A 21,876-nucleotide genomic window follows, 5' to 3' on the forward strand; every position below is an offset into this window, starting at 1 on the left:
AAACACTATACTATCTTTCCTCAAGTCAAATTTATGAAATGTGATTCTTGGATCACCTGCATTGAATCACCTAGAGGCACACATTAAAAATTCAGACTCTAGAGCCCTACTCCAGACCTACTTAATCACTAAATACTAGATAGCAGTGTTGTAGAGGAAGATAGTACTAGGTTTTCCAAGGATCTGGCTCTCTCCTTCCTTCTCACTCTAACTTGGCTGGGCAGGTTCCTGGCCCAGCAAGGCTGGCAGTCCTCTCATACTTCCTCTTCAAAGAGAGCTGTTTCTCCTCCCTCCCTCTCCCCACACTGGGCTTAGTTCAGATCCACAGTGCCTCCCAGCTTTCCCAGAGTGGACCAGACTTCTGTGGAACTCAAGCCAGGGCTTGGGCATGTTGCCTGCCCAGGCTGGCAGCTGCCTGGACCATTCCTTCTTCTGTGACAGAAGGCAACAGCTGGCCAATGAGTCGTCTTCCTGACCAGGACCTCTTGAATCAGGCAGGATGTGCGGACCTGGACAAGGCCCCTCTGGGCCTCAGTTTCTCTCTTCATAACATGAGAAACAATCCGCTTTGTCTCTGCCCCTTCCGCCTCCCCAGGAAGTGTGCAGAACACAAAGCAGATTTTATCAGAAGGAATTCTAGGCTCCAGAGAAAGGCACTAACAGAATGATCAACCTCCCCAAACGACAATAATAGGAGTAAGAAGAGGAATCATGAGGACATGAGATTAGCTTGGGAGAGCTGAAAGGAGGCTTTTCCCGGAGTTTTGAGCATTTTAGCTGTGATAATTTGGATTGATTATTGACCATAACCTCTGTGCATTTTTAGCTGTTATTCAATTCTTAAAGCCCTGATTTTCTAGCAATCACTTCTGCCTCTGAAACAGAAATTTCCTCTCTCTAGCACATGTGTATGTGGTCTCATCAGTCTGGATCACATTCACAAGTATACCTTCCTACCTCCCTCCCTCCCTGTACACACACACACACACACACACACACACACACACACACACACATAAGCTCATACGGGACTGGAAAAAGCAAGAAATGTAGAACAAGACAGAACTGGGTTTGATTTTTTTTTTCCCCCACAGAGTGTTGAAACTTGCAAGTCAACTAATCTCTCTCAGTTTCTGCCATCTTAAAATGGGACAATAATCCCTGCCTTTTCTAGTACCCCGGGTTTCTATGGGGAACAAGTTAGACAGTTGTTAAATCCTATCAAGTGCTGGGTATTGGGTGCCTATAAACAAACACACACACGTATTCTTTATTATTATTATTGATTGATTTTTGAGAGAGAGAAGCATTGATTTGTTGTTCCACTTACTTATGCATTCATTGGTTGATTCTTGTACGTGCACTGACTGGGGATCAAACCTGCAACCTCGGTGTATCAGGAGGGTGCTCTAACCAACTGAGCCACCTGGCCAGGGCTCACACATATATTCTTTACACAGGTTCACACTCGAGAGTGCTCACATGGACTATGTACACAAGCCTGCCCCAGGACAGTCACATGAGCACCTCCTCACCAGGCAGTGCTCTTTGGCTCAGACCAGTCCCCTCTCCCCTAACCCTCATCACAGTTTGCAGGGTGTCAGCCTCTTCTGGTTTGTTTTTTTACTCCACCAGGATCCAGGGGACTTGCTAGGAGCATAATAAAAGCCTGGCCAATCTGGCCCTGTGCCCCACTTCCCTTCCACATAAAGGCTATCTATCTGCCAGGCATCTGGCCTGAAAGGCTGGGCCAGGCCCTGCTCAGACTCTGCTGCTTTGCTCAAAAGACCTGCTAACAGGAAATTGTCTGCTTCCTTTCCACCCCAAACAGGAAGTGCCTGCCACTGTCCAGAGGAGGAGTAGCCCAGTCATTTACAAGGAGCCTTCCCCTGCCAAAGTGGAGCCGAGGCTTGCTCTCTAGGAAGGCTGGAGGAGCAGTGAGAGGCACCTCCTGGAGGGTGGTGATGGCTACTACTGCCTGTGGCACCTGGCACAGAACAGGCTGTCAGCTTTTCAACAAACACTCACCAAACACTTGGGAGACTAGGAAAGTCCTAGATAAGGCCTTTGAGCTTGAGGAGTTTACAGATAAGCGAGAGAGACACGTCATGCCATTCCCCCCATTTATTTATTCATTCATTAAATGCAAGGTTCTTTTTCTCCTCCTCCTCTTCCTTCTCATTCTTCTTTTCGGTGCCTCCTGTTTCAGGCACTGAGAGGTTCAGAGATGAACTATGCGACCCAACTAGAGAACAAATTGGTCTCTAGTCAGGTAGGCAAGCCTGGGATTATGTGGTACAACTGTGAATTCCACAGGATTTCACAAGAGAGGCAAAAATCATTGTGGTCTGTTTTTCACTCTGGTAAGAGCAATTACCGCTCCCTGCTTCCTCTCCTGTCCCCTACAGTCTATTCTCAAAACAGCAGCCAGAGTAATCCTGGGAAAATAGGCCAGTTCCTGCAAGGCGTCTGCTACATGGCTCCCTCTAAGTCAATTCACAGTCCTCAGAAGGTCCTAGGAGGGTCCACTTCAATGGTCCAAGGATTGGAAAGCCAACCAAGGAATGAAGGCAATTCAAAAATTATCAACAGTGTTAAAGAACAAGATTTAACAGTACATTTGAAGATCTAATTGGCTTTATTAAGCAATTCATGAATCCCCAGAAGGGTGCTCAGATGAGTTATACAAAATAGTGGGTTTTTATAGGAAGAAAGAGGAGAGGACTAAATTAAGAGTGGATTATTTCAGACAAAGATGCCATACCCTAGAGCAGCGATTTTCAACCTTTTCATCTCATTGCACACATAAACTAATTACTAAAATTCTGAGGCACATCAAAAAAAATATTTTTTTCTGATCTGACATAAAGGTAAAATTTTGATTCTTTCACATCAGATGGCTATTGTTGTGTTGGCTGTTGTCATTTTTTTTTTATTTGACAATCTAAGGAAAAAGAGGTTAGTGCGCTGACTAAATAGTCAGGTATTGCATGTTTAAAAAATTCTTGCGGCACACCAGTTAAAAATCTTAAAAACTGCTGCCCTAGAGGAAGGCAGGGGGGCTTATGGGGCAGATTGCCTCTCTAGTGTGGATCGGGAAATTCCAGACTGATTGGTTTAAAATTCCACCCCTGGGAGAGGCTGAATTTACAATTAGGTTTGTTATTAAGTTTTGGTTTGGTGCTGTGGTTTAGCAAAAGTGACTCTATTGTGCCCTGTTATTTGTTTGTGTCTTTTTAAAACAATAGCTAGAGGCCTCTACCAGCCATAGCCTGGGGGAATGAAGGGAGGAGTAAGGTTCCTGGAGTCCAGTAGCTAGAGTCAAAGTTGGAAACTGGAGCCCTGGAGAAGGCAGCTGCTGCCTGAGACCCTACACCACACCCCTTGCCCCATGGCAGAGAGGGGTAGGGAGAAATAACCCTAGTTCCTCATTTTCTTCTACCAGCTTCTTGCCCAATAGGACACCCATTGACTGATTCTAGTTGGAAGGTATTGCCTGAAGGAATCTCTAAAACCGAAATGGAGCCTGCAGGGTCAGCTGTCCATGTGAGGACTTAAGGGCTAGACCAGGGGCAAACAGGCCCAGTACCGAGACCTTCCCAAATACATTCTCCTAAAGCTGATGTGTAAAATGTACCTGCTGTCTTCCCTAAATATGCAGACTAAGGCCAGCATGGTAGAGGGAGCAGGATCTTGTAGTGTGAAGAATGACTGGGTGGCCCAGCTGGCATGGCTCTACCAGGAGGTCACGGTTTGATTCCTGGTCAGGACACATGCCCGGTTGCGGGTTTGATCCCCAGTGGGGGGTTGTAGGAGGCAGCTGATCGATGATTCTCTCTCATCATTGATGTTTCTATTTCTCTCTCCCTCTCTCTTCGTCTCTGAAATCAATAAATATATATATATATATATATATTTTTTTTAAAAAGAATGACTGGCTGAATTATGTTGAAGATAATTATCTCTGGGCAAAAGTTTGGAAGGCAGGAGGGCACAGGATTCAATCTGTGAGTCCCTTTGTGGTAGAGCAGGACCCTTGGAAAGAAGCCCCAAAGCAGTGCAGACCTGGGAGGAGTTCCCCGTTTCAAGTTTGGGCGACCAGGGATATTGTAAAAAGAACACTGCCCTTGGTTCAAAGGCCTAGATTTAAGCTCTGCTTCTGTCCTTAATTGGCTGTGTGAACTAAAGAATTCCATCTTCAGTGTTCTCGTCTACAAAATGTGGATAACAGCAATACCTATATTTCATGGGGCATCCAGAAGATTACAAGAGAGAATGGATATAGAAAACTAAACGTCACTTGTTTGATTAGATTCCTCAGAAGTTCCCCATTGTTTGAAATTGAATATCCAAAATCTTTCACAAGGCACATCAGGCTCTTCAAGCTGTGGCTTCTGCCTACTTCTTTCACTTCATTTATAATCACTCCCCACCCCTGCAACGCTACAGAACAGCCAGACTAATCCACTTGCAATTCCCAGAACTTTGCTCCCTCTTAGTCTTTGCAAATACAGCCTTTTGCATGTGGAGCAAGCTGTTCCTGATATACACCCCCTGGTGAATTCCTGCTCTTTCTTCAAAGCTCAGTTTGGGAGGTATCTCCTGCAGGAAGTCTCCCTTAATACCTCCTCGACCCTTCTACCCTCCACCCTTCGGTCCCCTAGATGCTCTTCCTTTGTGTTTTCAGAGCACCCTTTGCATCCTCCAATTCGAGCATGTTTAGTAGTTGATTGGAATCACAGGTTTATACTGTCCCTGCCAGGAGATTGCAATTCCTGAAGGGCAGGGGCTGCGGTGCTTCCTATTTTTCTATCGCTAGGGCCTTCCAGGACCTAACACCTAGCAATCATCATGAGATGGCAATTGACTGAAGAATGCATGCATGCATCCATGAGTAAATATATTGATGAATGGTGGTACAAACTTAAAGAACTGATGATGAGCAATACTTTCTATATTCTTACCCTTTAAAAAAATCCCAATTCTCACTCTGGCTGGTTTGACTCAGTGATTAGAGCATCCGGCCCGCAGACCAAAGGGTCGTAGGTTCAATTCCCAGACAAGGGCATGTACCTGGGTTGCAGTCCTGGTAGGGGTGTGTGAGAGGCAATGAATCCATGTGTCTCTCTCACCTTTATGTTTCTTTTTCTCTTTCTCTCCCCCTCCTCCATCCCTTCCACACCCTCTGGAAATCCCCAGGTGAGGGGTTCCCACTGCCTTCAAGGTAAAGCACAGACTCTCTTGTACTTTACAAGGTTTCAGCTACTTTTCTGGCCTCACCTCCTACCATTCTACCCTCACGAACAAACTCTGAACATACTGACTTACTTGTTTTACAACTATGTAGTCCAAAGCCCTTTCCCCCATTCGGTCAACTTCTGCTCACCACCTATGGTTTGCCTCAGATGTCACCTTGCCCTCGGGGGAAATGTCCTTGCGTGTTCACTGGGCGTTCACAGTTTTGTCTCACACTCGGGAGTTCTAGTTTCCTTTAGGCAGTACAGCCTAATGGCTGAACCCAAAGACTGTGGTATCTGGTTACCAGGATTCAAATTTCCCGTTGGCCATTTACTTGCTGTGTGACCTCGAGCAAGTGAATTCTGCTCTATTTTCTGTTTCATGGAGATAACATTTCATCAACCTGTTGCTAGAATTAAATGAGATAACGTAAGGTGCCTGATCATTAGAGTCAGATGTTATAATGGCATTGAAGACTAAAGCTCTGCACCCCATCCCGCCTCATCCTGAGTTGAGTCTGTTCCTTTTTTTCTCAGAGTCCAGTCTGTGTGTGATTTTGTCTTAATGCACACGTTTGTTTCAGTATTACCTTGTAGTCTATTTTTTACTTGACAAGCTAGTTATGACAAACTGGGAGGCGATTAGGTACCTGAACTGGTCACGATTTTCCGTCTCGGAGCTCGTAGACTCCGAACGCCCCCAGGCGGCTCAAGCAGTCTGCAGCCCATGCGGTGCAACTTAGGGCATACCATTCGAAAATTGAGGGGAAGAAAGTCCATTTCTAACCAAATAAACTGTGTTTACAAGGTCTCTCCTCTTTGCTTCCTAACCTCAAATTCTATCAGACCCAATAAAGTAGGAACCAGGACTGTAATTAGGACAGAGAGAGCAGGTTCAGCTTCCTTCCCCCAGCCTGATCGCGGTATTGGTACTTTCTCCTCAATTCCCTCTCAATAATGGTATGGTCCGAGGAGGGGAGAACAGATAGGGATTCCGAAGTCCTCAGGGTTTGGAGGCTAGAATCACCCCTTCGGCCGTGACGCGATGGTACCACCCGCCGTCTTCTGATTGGCTGCCGAGGCCCCGCAGTCGTGCTCATCCCGCCGTTCTGCCCTCAGTACAGCTTCGGCCGCTGTGCCGCCTGGTTTTCGTATTCCTTGTTCTCGGCGGGCTGTGGGGGCTCGGCGCCGCGGCCGTTAGTCATGTCGGGTAGGTGATTCTTTCAGCGAGCAGCGGCAGCGGCGAGAGGGGTTTTGCAGGGTTGGGCCATCTTCCCGCCCACCGAAGGGCCCCGAGGAAAAGCCTCCGGCCCTGAGGGAGGCTGGGGGGTGGGGGCGCGGACGCGGCCGCCGCCATGTTGGACTGGAGGGACGCACGCTCTCAACGCTCCCCGTCTGCAAATCCCGGCGGGAGCGCTGCGGGCCCCTGTCTTTTGGCTCTGTCCTTGGAACCCGAGGCGACGTGCCGTTCCCGGGGGAGGGTGTGTGAGTCGGGGGGCGGAGGCCGTCTACGCCATCACAGGGGCGGGGGGAGCCCGTGAGTAAAGCATCAGCCTGAGAATCGGTGCTTCTGGTTCTCCGCTCCGCCTCAGATCTTTCTGCGAGGCCTCGGGCCAGTCGTCTCTCCGCCTCGTACCTCAGTTTACCTAATCACGAAGTGGAGCTGGGCCTTCTGACTCACCCATTCATCAGGTGGGGGCCTTGACGCCCTCGGAGCCCTTTCAAAAGGACGTTGCATTCCACGAAATACTACTTGTCGTCATTCCCTCTGTCGTAACGAGTCGAATTCCAGTTGAGGGTGTTTGTAAGAAATTCAGCTTCCTTTTCACCCTCGTCTTCTTCCCTGTTCAGTTTCTTTTTTTTAAAGTCTCTTGCAAGACTTGAAAGTGAGCCTTTCCTATTATCGACAGGCAAACATAGACCAAAGAAAGAAAGACAGCCTTCCACGAAGCACTGAAGCTAGAAGAGAAGAAAAGGCCTTGGTCTCTTTAGGACAGCCCAGCCAATTTAGGTCCTGCTAACCCAGAATATAAAGTCTGGAACATGGGTGTTCTCTTGATTTAGCAGTCCTAGCTGACCCACAAGGTCCTCTGTCATTGGGTGCCTCACAGGCTGCAAAGACCCAGCTATCCACTTGCTAGAAATCATCATGAGAGTAAGATACCACCTTTCAGGTGCAAAAGCAGAACATTTTCTTAAAGTGGAATAGTTGGGATGAAAATGACTGGTGACAGTCTTTTACATTATTTGTAAGGGAGAACCTGTTGGTATTCAAAACAAAAAAACCACACCCCCAGTAATCCAGTGTTGCAGGAGGATGGAAGTGTGGTAAAAAGGAAGCAGTAGGCTAAAAAGAAATGGTTGGAGAGGAAAATGATAAACTCTCCTTAGATTAACATTGATGTCAGGAAGCCATAATATTTATCTTTTGGGGGAGGGGGCTTCTTTTATCTCCTTTCAGCTTCTATGTAATCCTTGCTCAAACAAGAGATAATTTCTTACCCTAAAGTAGACAGTGGTATGTCTTACCAGGTGCATAATTTGGGATGAAGTCTGGTAAAGCCCCACAGAAGTACGTAGAAGTATACCCTCAGGAGGGTATGTGACCTATCCATCCATGGTTAAAAAGAAATATCCTCCAGTCCTCCTGGAGAAATTCACCAGCTTTCAATGGATACAGTGCTCATTAAAAACTTGGCCTGGCTTGACTTTTAACATAATTGTTGGTATAAAATGATGGCTTAATTTTATAGGAATAGGTAGCTTTTATAGAAAATTAAATTTTAGAGGTTTACCATTTGTAAAATCCAAGATTTTCAGTGTTTCAAGTGTATGAGGAGCTGGTTTACATAAGTACTAATCTTCAAGTTACCAAGACACCAGATTTTTGTCACTTCGTATTTTCAGTGTTTTTAACATCAACATTGGTTTTCACATGTGAAAATGATTTTAAAATTGCTCACATCTAAATCAGTTAAGCTAGAATCTTTAAGTTCTACTTAGCATCAATCACATAATTATAATGTGTATAAAATAATACTTTTGACTTTGTAAGAAATAGGAGTAATGCTTTTGACTTGTTCTTTGGTGAATATTGGTAGTAAATTTAATAGTAAACTCCCCCTAAACAACTAATGGTATTAGGTTTAGTTAAGTCCTTTAAACATTCCAAACTACATGTATAAGTTTATCAAGTTGACTCAACCACACCAGATGCCTGACAGTGTAAACTTCTAAAGCCTAACAAAATATAAGCACTTGTATAACCAGTAAATCAAAATTATAAATATTGTCAGGCTCTCAGACATTCAAATACTGTTTACAAATGTGAATTATCCAACACCTTTCAAGTTAAAATTACAAACCTAATAAAAATTAAAGGTCAAGTTCTCATTTTGGCAATATGGTAGGCCAAGATAACTTGAAAATCCTCTCTAAACACCTAAAAGTGTAAGAACTGACAAAAAAGGGGGACAAGGGAAGCCCCAGCTACCAGAAATGAAGTAATAACTATTATGGTAGGTACTACAGCTAATTTGGTGGTTGCCCTGGAGAGGAGGGTATGGATCTCATCATTTAGAAACAATTCCATTTCCCAAGTAACTAAAACTAAGGACAGGAGATGAAGCCTTGAGACCATTAGAGCTAGGTAATGGGAACTAAGACCCTTACATAAGACTGGGCTGTTTGAAGGACTGTACCTTTGGTGAAAGAATGAACTGGAAAAAACTTGTACCTACCAGCATAAGAGATAGCAAGAATGCCTGGAACCTGAGTGAAAAAGTTCTGAGAATTCGTAAACTGGAACCTGTGCTTCATACAATTTGGATGTGTATTTAGGCTAGTTATGGGGCCCAAGAACCTTAAACCAGGAAATCAAGATAAAAATTGGTTCTGGGTTGGTAATAACCTTGGGGTTCCTGGTACAGTGGAACCTCAGTTCTCAAACTTAATTCATTCTGGAAGGCAGTCCGAGAAGCGATTTGTTCAAGAACCAAATCATTTTTTTCCCTTTAGAAATATGTAATACAAATTGAATTAATCAGTTCCAGACGCCAAAATGATTCCGTTTTAACCTTTCTTATATACAGTACATGTCTATTGTACTGTTTAAACTATAAACACTTTAAAAACAAAAAGGACATGAAATGTAAATGAAAATTTAACAAAAAGGAAAGAAATGTACAGTAAAATAATGGAAAATTGCCCGACTGGTGTGGCTCAGTTGTTGAGCATCAACCTATGAATCAGGAGGTCATAGTTTAATTCCTGGTCAGGGGGCACATGCCTGGGTTGTGGGCTCAGTCCCCAGTGTGGGGTGTGTAGGAGGCAGCTGATCAAGGATTCTCATCATAGATGTTTCTATTTTTCTCTCCCTCTCCCTCTCCCTCTCTGAAATCATTAAAAACATCCTATATAATAAAAGCCTAATATACAACTTGACCAAACAGCAGAATGACCGGTTGCTATGATATGCACTGACCACCAGGGGGCAGATGCTCAATGCAGGAGCTGCCCCCAGCCTGCAGGCCCCAGGCCGGCCAAGGCGGGTGCTAATGGGGGTCCCCCCAATAGCCCTGCTGGTCGCCCCACAAAGGGAGGCGACCGGCTGTGGTGGTGGTGGGGCAGGGCCAGTGAGCGGGCAGCGCCAGGCCGGCCAAGGCAGGTGCAAGGTGGGGGGCAGTCACCCCGCAGGTTGCCCCAGAGGTTGGCCCTGATAGCCAGGCCTAGGGACCCTACCTGTGCATGAATTTCGTGCACCGGGCCTCTAGTAAAAAATAAAAAAATGAAAAGTTTATTACAAGCAGTATCAAAAGCAAAAAAAATGAAAATATTCACAGCAAAATGTTCTGAGATTTCAACTGGTAAACTGACTCATATTTCCGCATTCTCTCTTTGTCAACTGAGAGATGCATGACTGATTGTACAGATATCAGCATGAAAGAGTTGTCAGCTGAGGAGTGAATTGTTCAAGATGGGAGACGTTCGAGAAACGAGGTTCCACTGTAATGTAAATTGAATTAATTAGTTCCAGACTCCCAAATGACTCCCTGTTTTAGCCTGATATACAGTACATGTCCTTATATACTGTACATGTCTAATGTACTGTTTAATCTATACTTTTTTATTTTTTAATCCTCATCTGAGGATTTTCTTCCATTGCTTTTCAGAGAGAGTAGAAGGGAAAAAGGGTTGGGGGGGAAAACATCCATGTGCCTTTTGGGGGCAGGGTGCGAACCTGCAGCAAGGTATGCTCTAACCACTGAGCACAGTGGCCAAGCAACTCTTACTGATTTCAGAGAGGAGGGGATAGGGAGAGAGAAACATCAATGATGAGAGAGAATCATTGATTGGCTGCCTCTCACATGCCCCACACTGGGGATCAAGCCTAGACCCACCCTGACTGGGAATTGAATGGTGACCTCCTGGTCCATAGGTAGATGCCAACCACTGAGCAACACTGGCCCGGCATTTTTTCTTAAATTTATCGAATCACTCCCTACCAGCCTTAAAGGAATCACTTTTAGTACTCATTCTAGGGGTGTCTCTCAGGTCAGCATGCAGCATCTTTGCTGTTCCATATATCACTGCCTCTGAAATGCTGTCACTGGCTGGCTAACTGCTTTTCTTTTATCCAAGGCAACACAATAGTTTTTCTACCTTTTCAATTGCCTGTGGTCATTGTTTCTTTCACACCCTTAGTAACATTAGCACTCTTTAAAAAAAAAAAAAAATTGTATTGATTTCAGAGAGGGAGGGAGAGGGAGAGAGATAGAAACATCAGTGGTGAGAATTATGATAGTCTGCCTTCTGCACATCCCCTACTGGGGACTGAGCCCTCAACCCTGGGCATATGCCTTAACTAGGAAATGAATTGTGAACTCCTGGTTCATAGATTGATGCTTAACCACTGAGCAGCATTAGCACTCTTGATGACCTCTTTATGTTTTATGATTTCCCCAGCAACAAAAGCATGATCTCCTTTGTTGTCTGAGAGCCGCTTTTTGTCATGCTGAAGTATCGGTATGAAAGGGTTGACTAGTCGAAAAAACAAAATTTGGTTCCACATTTTTTCTGTGAACAATTTGGTTGAGAACTGAATTGTTTGAGATGGGAGATGTTCCAGAAATGAGGTTTGACTGTAGAAACAAATGAAAAAGCTTTCCTGGAGGAAATTTCACACCGTAGGTCACAAGACATCTTAAAGAAAAAAACATGCCTTAGAAAAGATGAGTTCACAGTAAGAAAATTGCAGAACTCTAGGAAACAATTCACCAAAATGAGACTTAGTGACAAATGGGATTAGAACCCCTAATAGGTAATCTAAAAGTGAATATTATATGTTTAAAATTATTAAAAACCTAAAAGAAAGAATCAACCCTAAGACCAAGATGGTATGAAAAACCACATATAGATTTGAAAAAGAACCAAGTACAACTTGTAGAAACGGAAAAAAAGAATAAATTGAATTGTAGATAGACATAGTAGAAGAAATAGTGAAGGGGAAGATGTGATATAATTTACCCAGAATTCAATTCAGAAGGATAGAGATGAAAAATGAAAGATTAAGAAACATGGCAAGTAGATTGAGGAGTCCTGTCATATATCGAATAGGAATTTGAGGAGAAAATGGAAGAATTAATAGATGGCTGATAGTTTTCTAAAACTGATGATTTTTTAAAAATTAGGTAGTGGTTTCAAACAGAAGTTATAGCTAGATACACATGTAAAACTGCGGATTGAAATACCAATAACAAACCTACTAGAGGGAATAGGAAACTGGTAAGATTGAGAGACTTAAAAGTTTAAGCTGGAAAATACTGAAATCCTTGGAATTTAGAGGAAAATAACTATTGATCTTGAAATTTTTACCAAAATAAGACTAAGACTGCCACTTTCATGTCTTGGCTTACAGAACTAATTAAATGTGTTAAATCTGGAATGGAGGAGTAGAATGCAAAAAAATAATGTAGGGGAAGCAAACAGTAAGTAAAAAGCAAATTATTGAAGATGAAAATGTATATGTTTAGAGATTTAAAAAACGTGGCAGTAAAAGGATGGGGAAAAAGTGGAGCAAAATAATAGGTGAAGGCTGATTGGCATGTTATTAAGATTCTTATATTCTAATGGAGGTTGAAGATCATTTTGAGCTTTGCCAAGAATACATGTTAAAATTGAACATAATTAAATTATGAATGGTGACTTATTAAAACAACAAATTGAATGTATCACTTATAAAGCAGTAAAAGGAAAATATAAACATTTAATAGAAGGCAGGAAAGGAGTTTAAAAGGAATAAAAAAACCAACCCTGGTAAGTAGAAAGTCCAATATTAGTGGGTAGAAATAAAAAAGTAACTAGTAAAAGTACAGAAACAATTTAAAGACAAAGATTTTCACATTGGAATAAAATCTAAATGTGCTGTTCAGAAATATGCCTAAAATATAAGAAATGTTGAAAGTATAGAGATTGAAAAAGATTCACCAGGAAAAAAGCAAAAGGGAGATTATGTTACCAGCAGAATAATGTGTGGACATTTTAAATGATAGTTTTTATGTAATGAATATTAAAAGGAAATTCACCAGGATGATATAAACCGATACTTTTATGTGCCTAACATTAATTATAGCCTCAAAATATGAAAGCCAAAAAAAAAAAAAATGATAGTCAAGTAGAGTTTTTAAACATGCCTCTCTGTGTAATTAATAGATTGGGCAGACCAAACATTAGTAAGAATATGAATGATAGAACTAATAAGTATCATCTTATTGACTTAGGGAATTCATTTAACCGAAATACACAGTTCTTTTCAAGCACATAGGGATATTTATGCAAGTAAAGTATTTTTCAAGGAGGAAAAGCAACAAAACAGCAAATCCTAACAAATACCAGGAAAAATATAGAAAATACCTTTTCTTACTGCAATGGAATATAATTAGAAGATAAAAACAAAGAGAATCAAACCCTATACACTTGGAAGTATAAGCACTTATAAATAATTCATGGATCCAGACACAGGGCCCAGGTGTCTACTTGTAATGAGCAGTTGTTTGAAATGCCCTAAATGACTATAGACTGATTTTCTCTGATGAATATAAACATCTGTACTTTCTCAGACTCAAGTATTTATACTAAGGGTCAGACTTATTGGTCAATATGCTTATTTTTATATCTTCTGCAGTTTTAAAGTCAGCTAGCTGAAGACAGATAATTTCACAGGGCTGAAGTGACTGGGTTACAGTTAAGGACTCGATATTAGATTTGAGCCAGTAACACAAGACCTATGTGTTGTGTACTTCGATAATTTTGCCTGTGTCAAAGGGATATATACTGAGATCTTGGACTGCACTCTTGTCATAGAGAAACCACATTCATACCTTTGGATCTAGTTTCATGCATCCCTAAAGTATCTTAAGTTTTATTCACATGACACCTATCCCACCCCCAATAATTCTTTTCCATATCTTACCTGATTAAAGCTAACTTTCCCTCTCATTTGATAGATGCATCTAATCATTATGGTCCAGTTAGAGTCTATATCCTTTTCATGTTTTTCTTACTTGCTTAGCTATAAATTTAGAGTCATTTACTACCACGGACATGGCAGTGATGCAGTTTTCTCTTTTTTATCTCAGGTAGCTTTATGTCTTTCACATTCATAGAAGTAGTTTGTGTCAGGATTGCATTTAATATTCTTATAATTAAGGCTTAAAAAATAATTTCAGTCTGATTGGAGAACTTAGGAAAGTGCCAAATTTGATGTCATCCACTTATATAGTAACTTGAGGCCCGATGCACGAAATTTGTGCAAGAGTAGGCCTTCCTTCCCTCGGCTGCTGGCACCGGCTTCCCTCCGGCACCCAGGCTTACCTCCAGCTCCCGGCAGGGACCTGGCTTTCCCTTGCAGCCCCGGCTTCGTCTGGAAGGACATCTGGAAGGACGCCCAGTCTAATTAGCATATTATGCTTTTATTATATAGTAATGTTTTCATATTGTAAATTTATATGAGTTGAATGAAAAAGTCACTGATTTGATTTTTGGTTGGTTTTCAGAACTGTCCAACAAAAAATGGTTGTGTTTCAAATTGGGTGAGGTTGGGTCTGATGGTCAGCAGTTTGACTATGAGTGTTATTTTTTGCTTGAAAGTATCTTCTATCTATACTAATAAATGCTAATTAGACCCGGAGACCTTCCGGACAAAGCCATGGTGGTGGGGCCGAGGCAGAGGTGGTTAGGGGCGATCAGGCCAGCAGGGGAGGGCAGTTGGGGGTGATCAGGCCGGCAGGGGGGGCAGTTGGGGGCGAGCAGGCCGGCATGCAGAGTGGTTAGGGACGATCAGGCAGGCAGGTAGGTGAGCAATTAGGAGCCAGCGGTTCTGGATTGCGAGAGGGATGTCCGACTGCCCGTTTAGGCCCACAGGGATCGGGCCTAAACGGGCAGTCTGACATCTCCCGAGGGGTCCCAGATTGGACAGGGTGCAGGCTGGTCTGAGGGGACTCCCTCCCCCCGCCCCCCCCCGCACGAATTTTGTGCACCGGGCCTCTAGTCATATAATATATTGCTCTTATTCATTATCAATAAACTTAGGTCATTCATTTGACTCTGAGTAGGAGCCTAAAGGGTAGAGCCTATTAAAAAGTTTTTGATAAAGCATACATTTTGAAGTATTGAGAAAAATATTTTTCTTTTTTTGACATATATTACTCAATTCATGCCTTTCTTGGTAGATTTTATTGCCAAAAAGGAAGCTCGGAGTACGTGTTGCTGAGTTGCTTTATCAATTGGCTAACACCCTGAAAGCTTGGTAAAGTTATATTAAACAACAAATAGCTGCTTTTCCCAAGTCTTCACAGATGTTTTTGTTGCTGCTGAGAGCCAAGGCAGTCCAGTACAAGGGAATGGTGTAGATGTTGGGCTGAGAAGGATATGGAAGTAAATGTAATCCTGGCATTTATCTTGTCAGAGTGTCTTCTCCCTTTTTGGTCCTGGTTAGTTTTAAGATGTCTTTTTGTATATAAAGGTGATATAGTTTGAGCTTTTGAGTTTTTGTTAAAAGGATGGATTTTTCACTGATTTTGCATTTGATCACTTGGTCCTTGTGACCATTGGGACGCGTTTGTGTAGTAGTTGTTTTCAAAGATATAGGTACTATACACAGCAAATACTATTTGTACAGATTTCTCCTTGCACAATATTTTTAACTTCGTTTTTCTTTCTTAGTTTCTTTATATGACATTTTCTTATCACATTATTCTATAAGGTCTAAAGCCAGCCTTTGAGGGAAGCATAATTTAAAATCAGATTTAAAATTCTTTTTATGTGTTTTAGATTCTGGAAGTTACGGTCAGTCTGGGGGTGAGCAGCAAAGGTAAAGTATACATACATTTTAATACCATGAAAGAGTAGAACTGAAAAAAAGATGAATTTAGTCAGGCCTTCCCACTTGAGATTTGGTATTTGGATGTCTTAAGAGAGTTAAATATTAGCTTGGCAAGGGAAAAGAGTCAGCCTTTGTAAATAGGTGCTGTGAAACATTTCCTCCCTTTTTAAAAGACTGTTTGAATCAGTGAATATAGATGCCTCATGGAGATTAAAACAAACCTTACAGGTATTGTAAAGATTGTTTTCTTTGGAAAATTTAAAAAAGAACAGTTATTAAAAGGATTTAAGCAATTGAACTATAACAGGTTCTTAGAAAAAGCATTTCATATTTTTATTGTATGTAATATGTTCATTTGGAACAGATTTTCTAGAAGCACTATAATAGAAATGCTTAGCATTTTTTCAAGACTCCTTATCATGCTCACAATAAAAAGTATGTTTTTATGTGAATGTTTACATGTAGTAGGGTTCTCATGCTTACTAGAAATACAGCCTTCAACTTATACTATAAATGTTTTGCAGTTCACTGTGAGATACTCAGAATAGCATCTCAGATATCAGTTCATGAAAACTGATTTAATTTTTTATTCTCATAGGATGGTGCTAATCTCATAGTAGGCAGCTAGCAAATGTTTATTCATGAAATAGATTTCTCAAATTTAAATTTTGTTAGCACTTGAAAGCTCTAAAACGATAAAAAGATTTTTTTGCAAATGTTTTAGTTTTCTTTGGCATATATTTAGAAAGTTTGTTTTTGACTTGTTAGAACTTACATGTTAGGCAAAATTAAAGATACTTCTTCAAATCTGAGGAAGTTACATTTGTTCAGTCAAACTGTATTCGAGGCTGTGTTTTGACACTGGGGATTAAAAATAATCTTATGATAATATTCTGAAGATATACATAATTCTAATTACCACGGCATGAAAATTAAACTTTTAGTGCCACCCTGTGCCTTTTCTAGGAAATGAAAGGCAGATTTAAGGCAAATAGTAGGAAGAAATTAATCTGTCAAAACATAGTAAATTGATTAAAGCACTGACAGTCATCATTTTTCTGTGTCAGATATTTGTTACGGGTTTTGTTGCCTTATTGTCCCTCCCTCCCCACCTTCCAAGCACAATTAATTCTCTGGGATTTTCCAGCTCTGGTGAAGTTTTGTTTAATTGTGGGAGATTATCAAAGGGAAACTTTTGGTGTTTGTTTGGCATCCAAAAGGTCTGGGAGTGACTTCATTTATGTCTTCAGTAGTCTTTGATCATCACCTTTCAATTTAGACTCGAGACGGGCAGGTTGACAGTTTCTCAGAAAAGAAGCTTATATTTGAAAATGAGGATAGGGTTCTTCAAGCTGTTAAATTTGCTAGTGCCAATGCTAGCAAATTTCTTTCAAGTAGTACATTTTTTTTTTTTTTTTTTACAGTTATTCTTCCTATGGAAATCAAGGCAATCAAGGTTATGGACAAGCACCACAAGTAGGTTAAAATACAAATTGTGTTCTTTATAAATAGTTATTTTTATCTTAAGTAGGTGACGAAACTTGTATTTACCTAAATTTCAGGGCTATTCTGGTTATGGGCAAATTACTGATTCCTCATATGGACAGAACTATGGCAGCTACTCCAATTATGGACAAAGCCAATCAGGTTGGACTGGTTTGTTAAATTTGCTACTTTACAAATTTAAAAAAATCAGAACCTTTACTAAGTGGTATATCCATCCAATCTTTAGGTTATTCACAATCCTACGGTGGTTATGAGAATCAAAAACAGAGCTCATATGGCCAGCAATCTTATAATAACCAGGGACAGCAAAACACGGACTCATCAGGAGGGTAAGGAAACAGTAAAAGTACTGAGATTGTGTTGGGCAGTGGAAATAATACTTTGCGTATTAAACAGGTTTCAGCAATATACTCCTAACTAAACATTTTTTTCAGAAATGTTTTGATGGGAGTATGAATTTCACAGTTTTACTGTTATGAAGAGTGTGAAAATTGTCAGCATTGTCATTTAATACTTATGATGTGTTATTTGTAAAATGATTATTTAGCTGTAAATGAATGCACATGAAAGAAAAACTTGGCCTCTCCTTTATGCCTGAGATTAAATAAAACTTACCTATGAAAGGAGACTTTTCAATGCTTACTTTTATTTCTATTTTATTTTTTAACTATTTTAATGTATTATCTTTTGAGGGACAAAAATATTTTTAAAAGTGCCAAAACCTGTCCACATATTTCAGATACCCTAAAATATATTTTATTAATATAAGTATGTGAATATTTGCCAGCAAGTTTATAGGATTTATAGTTGTGGTTTTTTAAAAATAAATTTTTACTGATTTTCAGAGAGAGAGAAAAACATTGAGAGAAACCTTGATTGGCTGTCTTCTACATGGCCCCTACTGGGGATCAAGCTTGAAATCTGGGTATATGCCCTGACTGGGAATTGAACCTGAGACCTCTCAGTGCATGGGGTGATGATGCTCAACCGACTGAGCCATACCAGTCGGGGCTTACTGTTTTTTTTTAACTTTCAGATTTGAGGAGTCTGTACTTGTTATTAATCTTAATAATAATGATTTACTTTCTTTTCATTGTGTTTTACATTTTGTGAAATGCTTTTGCATTCTCTAATTTAATTGATGATCCTTGAACACCAGTATAAGATTGTATCAGTAATTATTTCCATTTTATAAAATTAAAGAAACGCTGTTAAGATTACATAGTTTGTCAGGTTATACAGCTAAAAAATGAAGGAAAAACTGAAGTCAGTGTTTTCTCTTGCAGCAAAGAAAATTATTCTAAGTGAAAGCAATGGGGAAAGATTTGTGAGGTCAAACTACCACTTTAATGAGAGTGCTTTGAAAAGTAGAGAATGAGTACAAATGTAAGGGATAATATCCAGAAAGCATGCTACATTGGAAGGAAGAACTCTTCAAGCCCTACTAGTTAGTTTTAAATTTAAGAGGAACCCTTTTATAAGGATACATTTTTGGAAGTGTCACATGTAAATGTAGACCAAAGAGAAATGTTAGATTTTGGTTCATGACCAATTAAAAATATTTTAAAAATTGATTTTAGAGGAAGGGAGAGAGAGAGAAACATTAATTTGTTGTTCCACTTATTTATGTATTTACTAGAGGCCCAATGCATGAAATTCATTGGTCCTTGCAGCCGTGGCTTCATCCAGACGGTCATTCTGCTGTTCGGTCTAATTAGCATATTAGTTCTTTATTATATAGGACTAGAGGCCTGGTGCACGAAATTCGTGCACGGGGGGCGGGGGTTGTCCCTCAGCCCAGCCTGCACCCTCTCCAATCTGGGACCCCTCGCGGAATGTCTGACTGCCCGTTTAGGCCTGATGGGATCAGGCCTAAACGGGCAGTCGGACATCCCTCTCACAATCCAGGACTGCTGGCTCCCAATGCTCGCCTGCTTGCCTTCCTGATTTCCCCTAACTGCTTCTGCCTGCCAGCCTGATCACCCCCTAACCACTTCCCTGCCAGCCTGATTGCCCCTAACTGCCCTCCCCTGCAGGCCTGGTCACCCCTAACTGCCCTCCCCTGTAGGCCTGGTCACCCTTAACTGCCCTCCCCTGCAGACCTGGTCCCCCCCAACTGCTCTCCTCTGCAGGCCTGGGTCCCCCCTTACTGCCCTTCCCTGCAGGCCTGGTCAACCCCAACTTCCCTCCTCTGCTGGCCTGGTTACCCTTAACTGCCCTCCCCTGCAGGCTTGATCGCCTCCAACTGCCCTCCCTTGCAGGCCTGGTCCCTCCCAACTGCCCTCCCCTGCTGGCCTGATCGCCCACAACTGCCCTACCTTGCAGGCCTGTTCCCTCCCAACTGCCCTCCCCTGCTGGCCATCTTGTGGTGGCCATCTTGTGTCCACATGGAGGCAGCCATCTTTGACCACATGGGGGCAGCCATCTTGTGTGTTGGAGTGATGATCAATCTGCATGTTACTCTTTTATTAGATAGGATTAGTTGCTTCTTGTATGAGCACTGACTGAAGATCAAACGCAACCATTTTAAAAGTGAAGTGCTAGGGTTCTGACCATTAATATGATACGTTTTGGGTAGGAAGTTGGGAAACATACTGATTGTTCTGATCCTCTGATGCAGAATAAGATGTTACTAAGTTAATGGAGACCTTTTAAAAAAGTGAACATTAGAACTCAAATCCAATTAAGTGTTCCTTTCAACATCCCCATCCTTAAGGCAGGTAATTAATAGTCATATTACAAAGAACATACCTAGAATTTCCTTTTTGAATTGCCAGAGATAAGAAAGCAGTGTTATTATTTGGTAGACTTCTTTTCAGATAAAAAATGGCATCACAAAGTGAATTCTCTTTTTTTCACTCAGCAGACTAAAAATCTGAATGCATACCTGTTTTCTAAAATGTATTTTCATTGAAGATATTTAAAAGAATGTACTCTAAGATGAAGAAGAATGTGATGATGAATAAGTTGGGTTTAGTGCAGTTTTTTTCTTGTCTATAAAACCATTTAACCCCCCTGTACACAACTAATTCCTTTTAAAGAAAAAAATTGAAATGTAAGTTGTGTAAGATTTATTTTTAAGCTGTACAGTGTCTCTTTTTGTATAGTTAACACACTACCAAATGTCTTTAGATATCCCTCTCCTACGGATATTTTCAATAGCCACTAACTTTACCTGGTGTAATACGGGGATTGTATATTGGCATGGCAATTTAAAGCAGGTTCTTGTTGGTGCACAGCACAAATTAGTTATATATAGGGATGGTAGTTTTTTCATCTTCAGTTGTCTCTGCTACAGCTTATACGAAATAATTGTTCAGTTAATTGACTGTACCACTCTAATTGCAAAAAACGTTGCAGCTGTTTTATTGACATTCTGAATGCTTCTAAGTAAATATAAATTTTTAAAATAAAGTAAAGAGAATGTACTGTAGGTTCTAAAGATAATTATAAAAAGTAGTCCGCCCTGCCGGTGTGGCTCAATGGTTGAATGTCAACCTGTGAACCAGGAGATCACGGTTCCATTCCCAGTCAGGACCATGTCCAGGTTGCTGGCTTGATCCTGAGTAGGAGGTGTGCAGGAAGCAGCTGATCAGTGATTCTCTCTTATCATTGATGTTTCTCTCTCTCTCTCTCTCTCTCTCTCTCTCCCCCCCCCCTTATCTCCCGCCCCCTTCCTCTTTGAAATTAAAGAAGTAGTCCTTAAAACATTATAAGATATTAAAATTAGGTGATATAGAGCCTTTCAGTATAATTATTAAAAGAACTCAGTACTTGTGGCATGTGTGTTAAAGAATTGACATTACTGTACTTTGTGGCACCTTTAATTTTTTAATTTAAGGAGATGTAAAAATCATACTGATTTTTTTGCTTCACTATTTTCAAAGGTGCATATGGTTTTTCTCATAATTGGCATCTCTTCAAGGATAAATTGTTGTTTGAAGGTCATTTTATTGGTGATAAAGGAGACTTTATAGATAAAAGAACTAAATGATTTCCACCACAAAAAAGTAGTAAATATGGTTCAGGTCTAGCTAGTCAGACCTTTTATATCAGTCTCAGTCAACTTGCTACAGTAAACATAATCCTATAAAATCTCTCAAGTTCTTGATTTCTGTTTAGCCAAAGTGGAAGAACGCCTTCATATGACCAGTCAAACTATGGTCAACAAGATTCGTATGGCCAGCAGTCAGGCTATGATCATCATCAAGGTTCATATGATGAGCAGTCAAATTATGATCAGCAGCATGATTCCTATAATCAAAACCAGCAGTCCTACCATTCACAAAGGGAAAATTACAGCCACCACACACAAGGTAAGATATACTTACCTCTTTTTTTTTTTCAGACAGAATTACTTACATAATGAGTTTTGGATTAAAAGACCCAAATAGGAGCCCTGGCCAGTGTGGCTCAGTTGGTTGGATCATCGTCCCATACACCAAATGGTTGCTGGGTTCAATTCCGGGTCAGGGCACATACCTGGGTTGCAGGTTCGATCCCCAGTTGGGTTGTGTATGGAAGGCAACCAATCGATGTTTCTCTATCATGTTGATTTTTTTTTCTTTCTCTCTCTCTAATCAGTAAGCATGTCCTCAGGTGAGGATTTAAAAAAAAAAAAAAAAAATCCACAAAACCCAAATAGGATTTTAACTGTAAAAATTTGGAGTGACTGTGACCATATGTTCTCTCATGGCTATCAAAATTAGTTTATTAGATTCCTATTTCTGAGCTGCTTGGAGATTCCCAAAT

At 41.0% G+C, this 21,876-nt stretch overlaps 1 protein-coding gene across 3 annotated transcripts in view; it reads left to right on the plus strand.

Moving 5' to 3' along the window:
- Positions 1-6,354: 6,354 nt before the first annotated feature.
- Positions 6,355-21,876, plus strand: part of TAF15 (TATA-box binding protein associated factor 15) — a gene marked incomplete at its 3' end in the record, with an annotated part of 35,626 nt that continues 20,104 nt past the window's right edge. Inside the window, exons 1-6 of one of the 3 annotated variants that reach the window (XM_080680441.1) lie at positions 6,355-6,447; positions 15,567-15,606; positions 17,043-17,094; positions 17,181-17,265; positions 17,351-17,453; positions 21,247-21,440. In XM_080680441.1, the coding sequence (XP_080536567.1) occupies positions 6,441-6,447; positions 15,567-15,606; positions 17,043-17,094; positions 17,181-17,265; positions 17,351-17,453; positions 21,247-21,440 (481 nt within the window). In that variant the 5' untranslated portion in view covers positions 6,355-6,440. The remainder of the gene's footprint in view (positions 6,448-15,566; positions 15,607-17,042; positions 17,095-17,180; positions 17,266-17,350; positions 17,454-21,246; positions 21,441-21,876) is intronic. The other 2 variants (XM_080680442.1, XM_080680443.1) reach the window with 2 other exon arrangements.

The sequence above is a fragment of the Plecotus auritus genome (genome assembly GCF_963455305.1).
Source record: "Plecotus auritus genome assembly, chromosome: 7".
NCBI lineage: Eukaryota > Metazoa > Chordata > Mammalia > Chiroptera > Vespertilionidae > Plecotus > Plecotus auritus.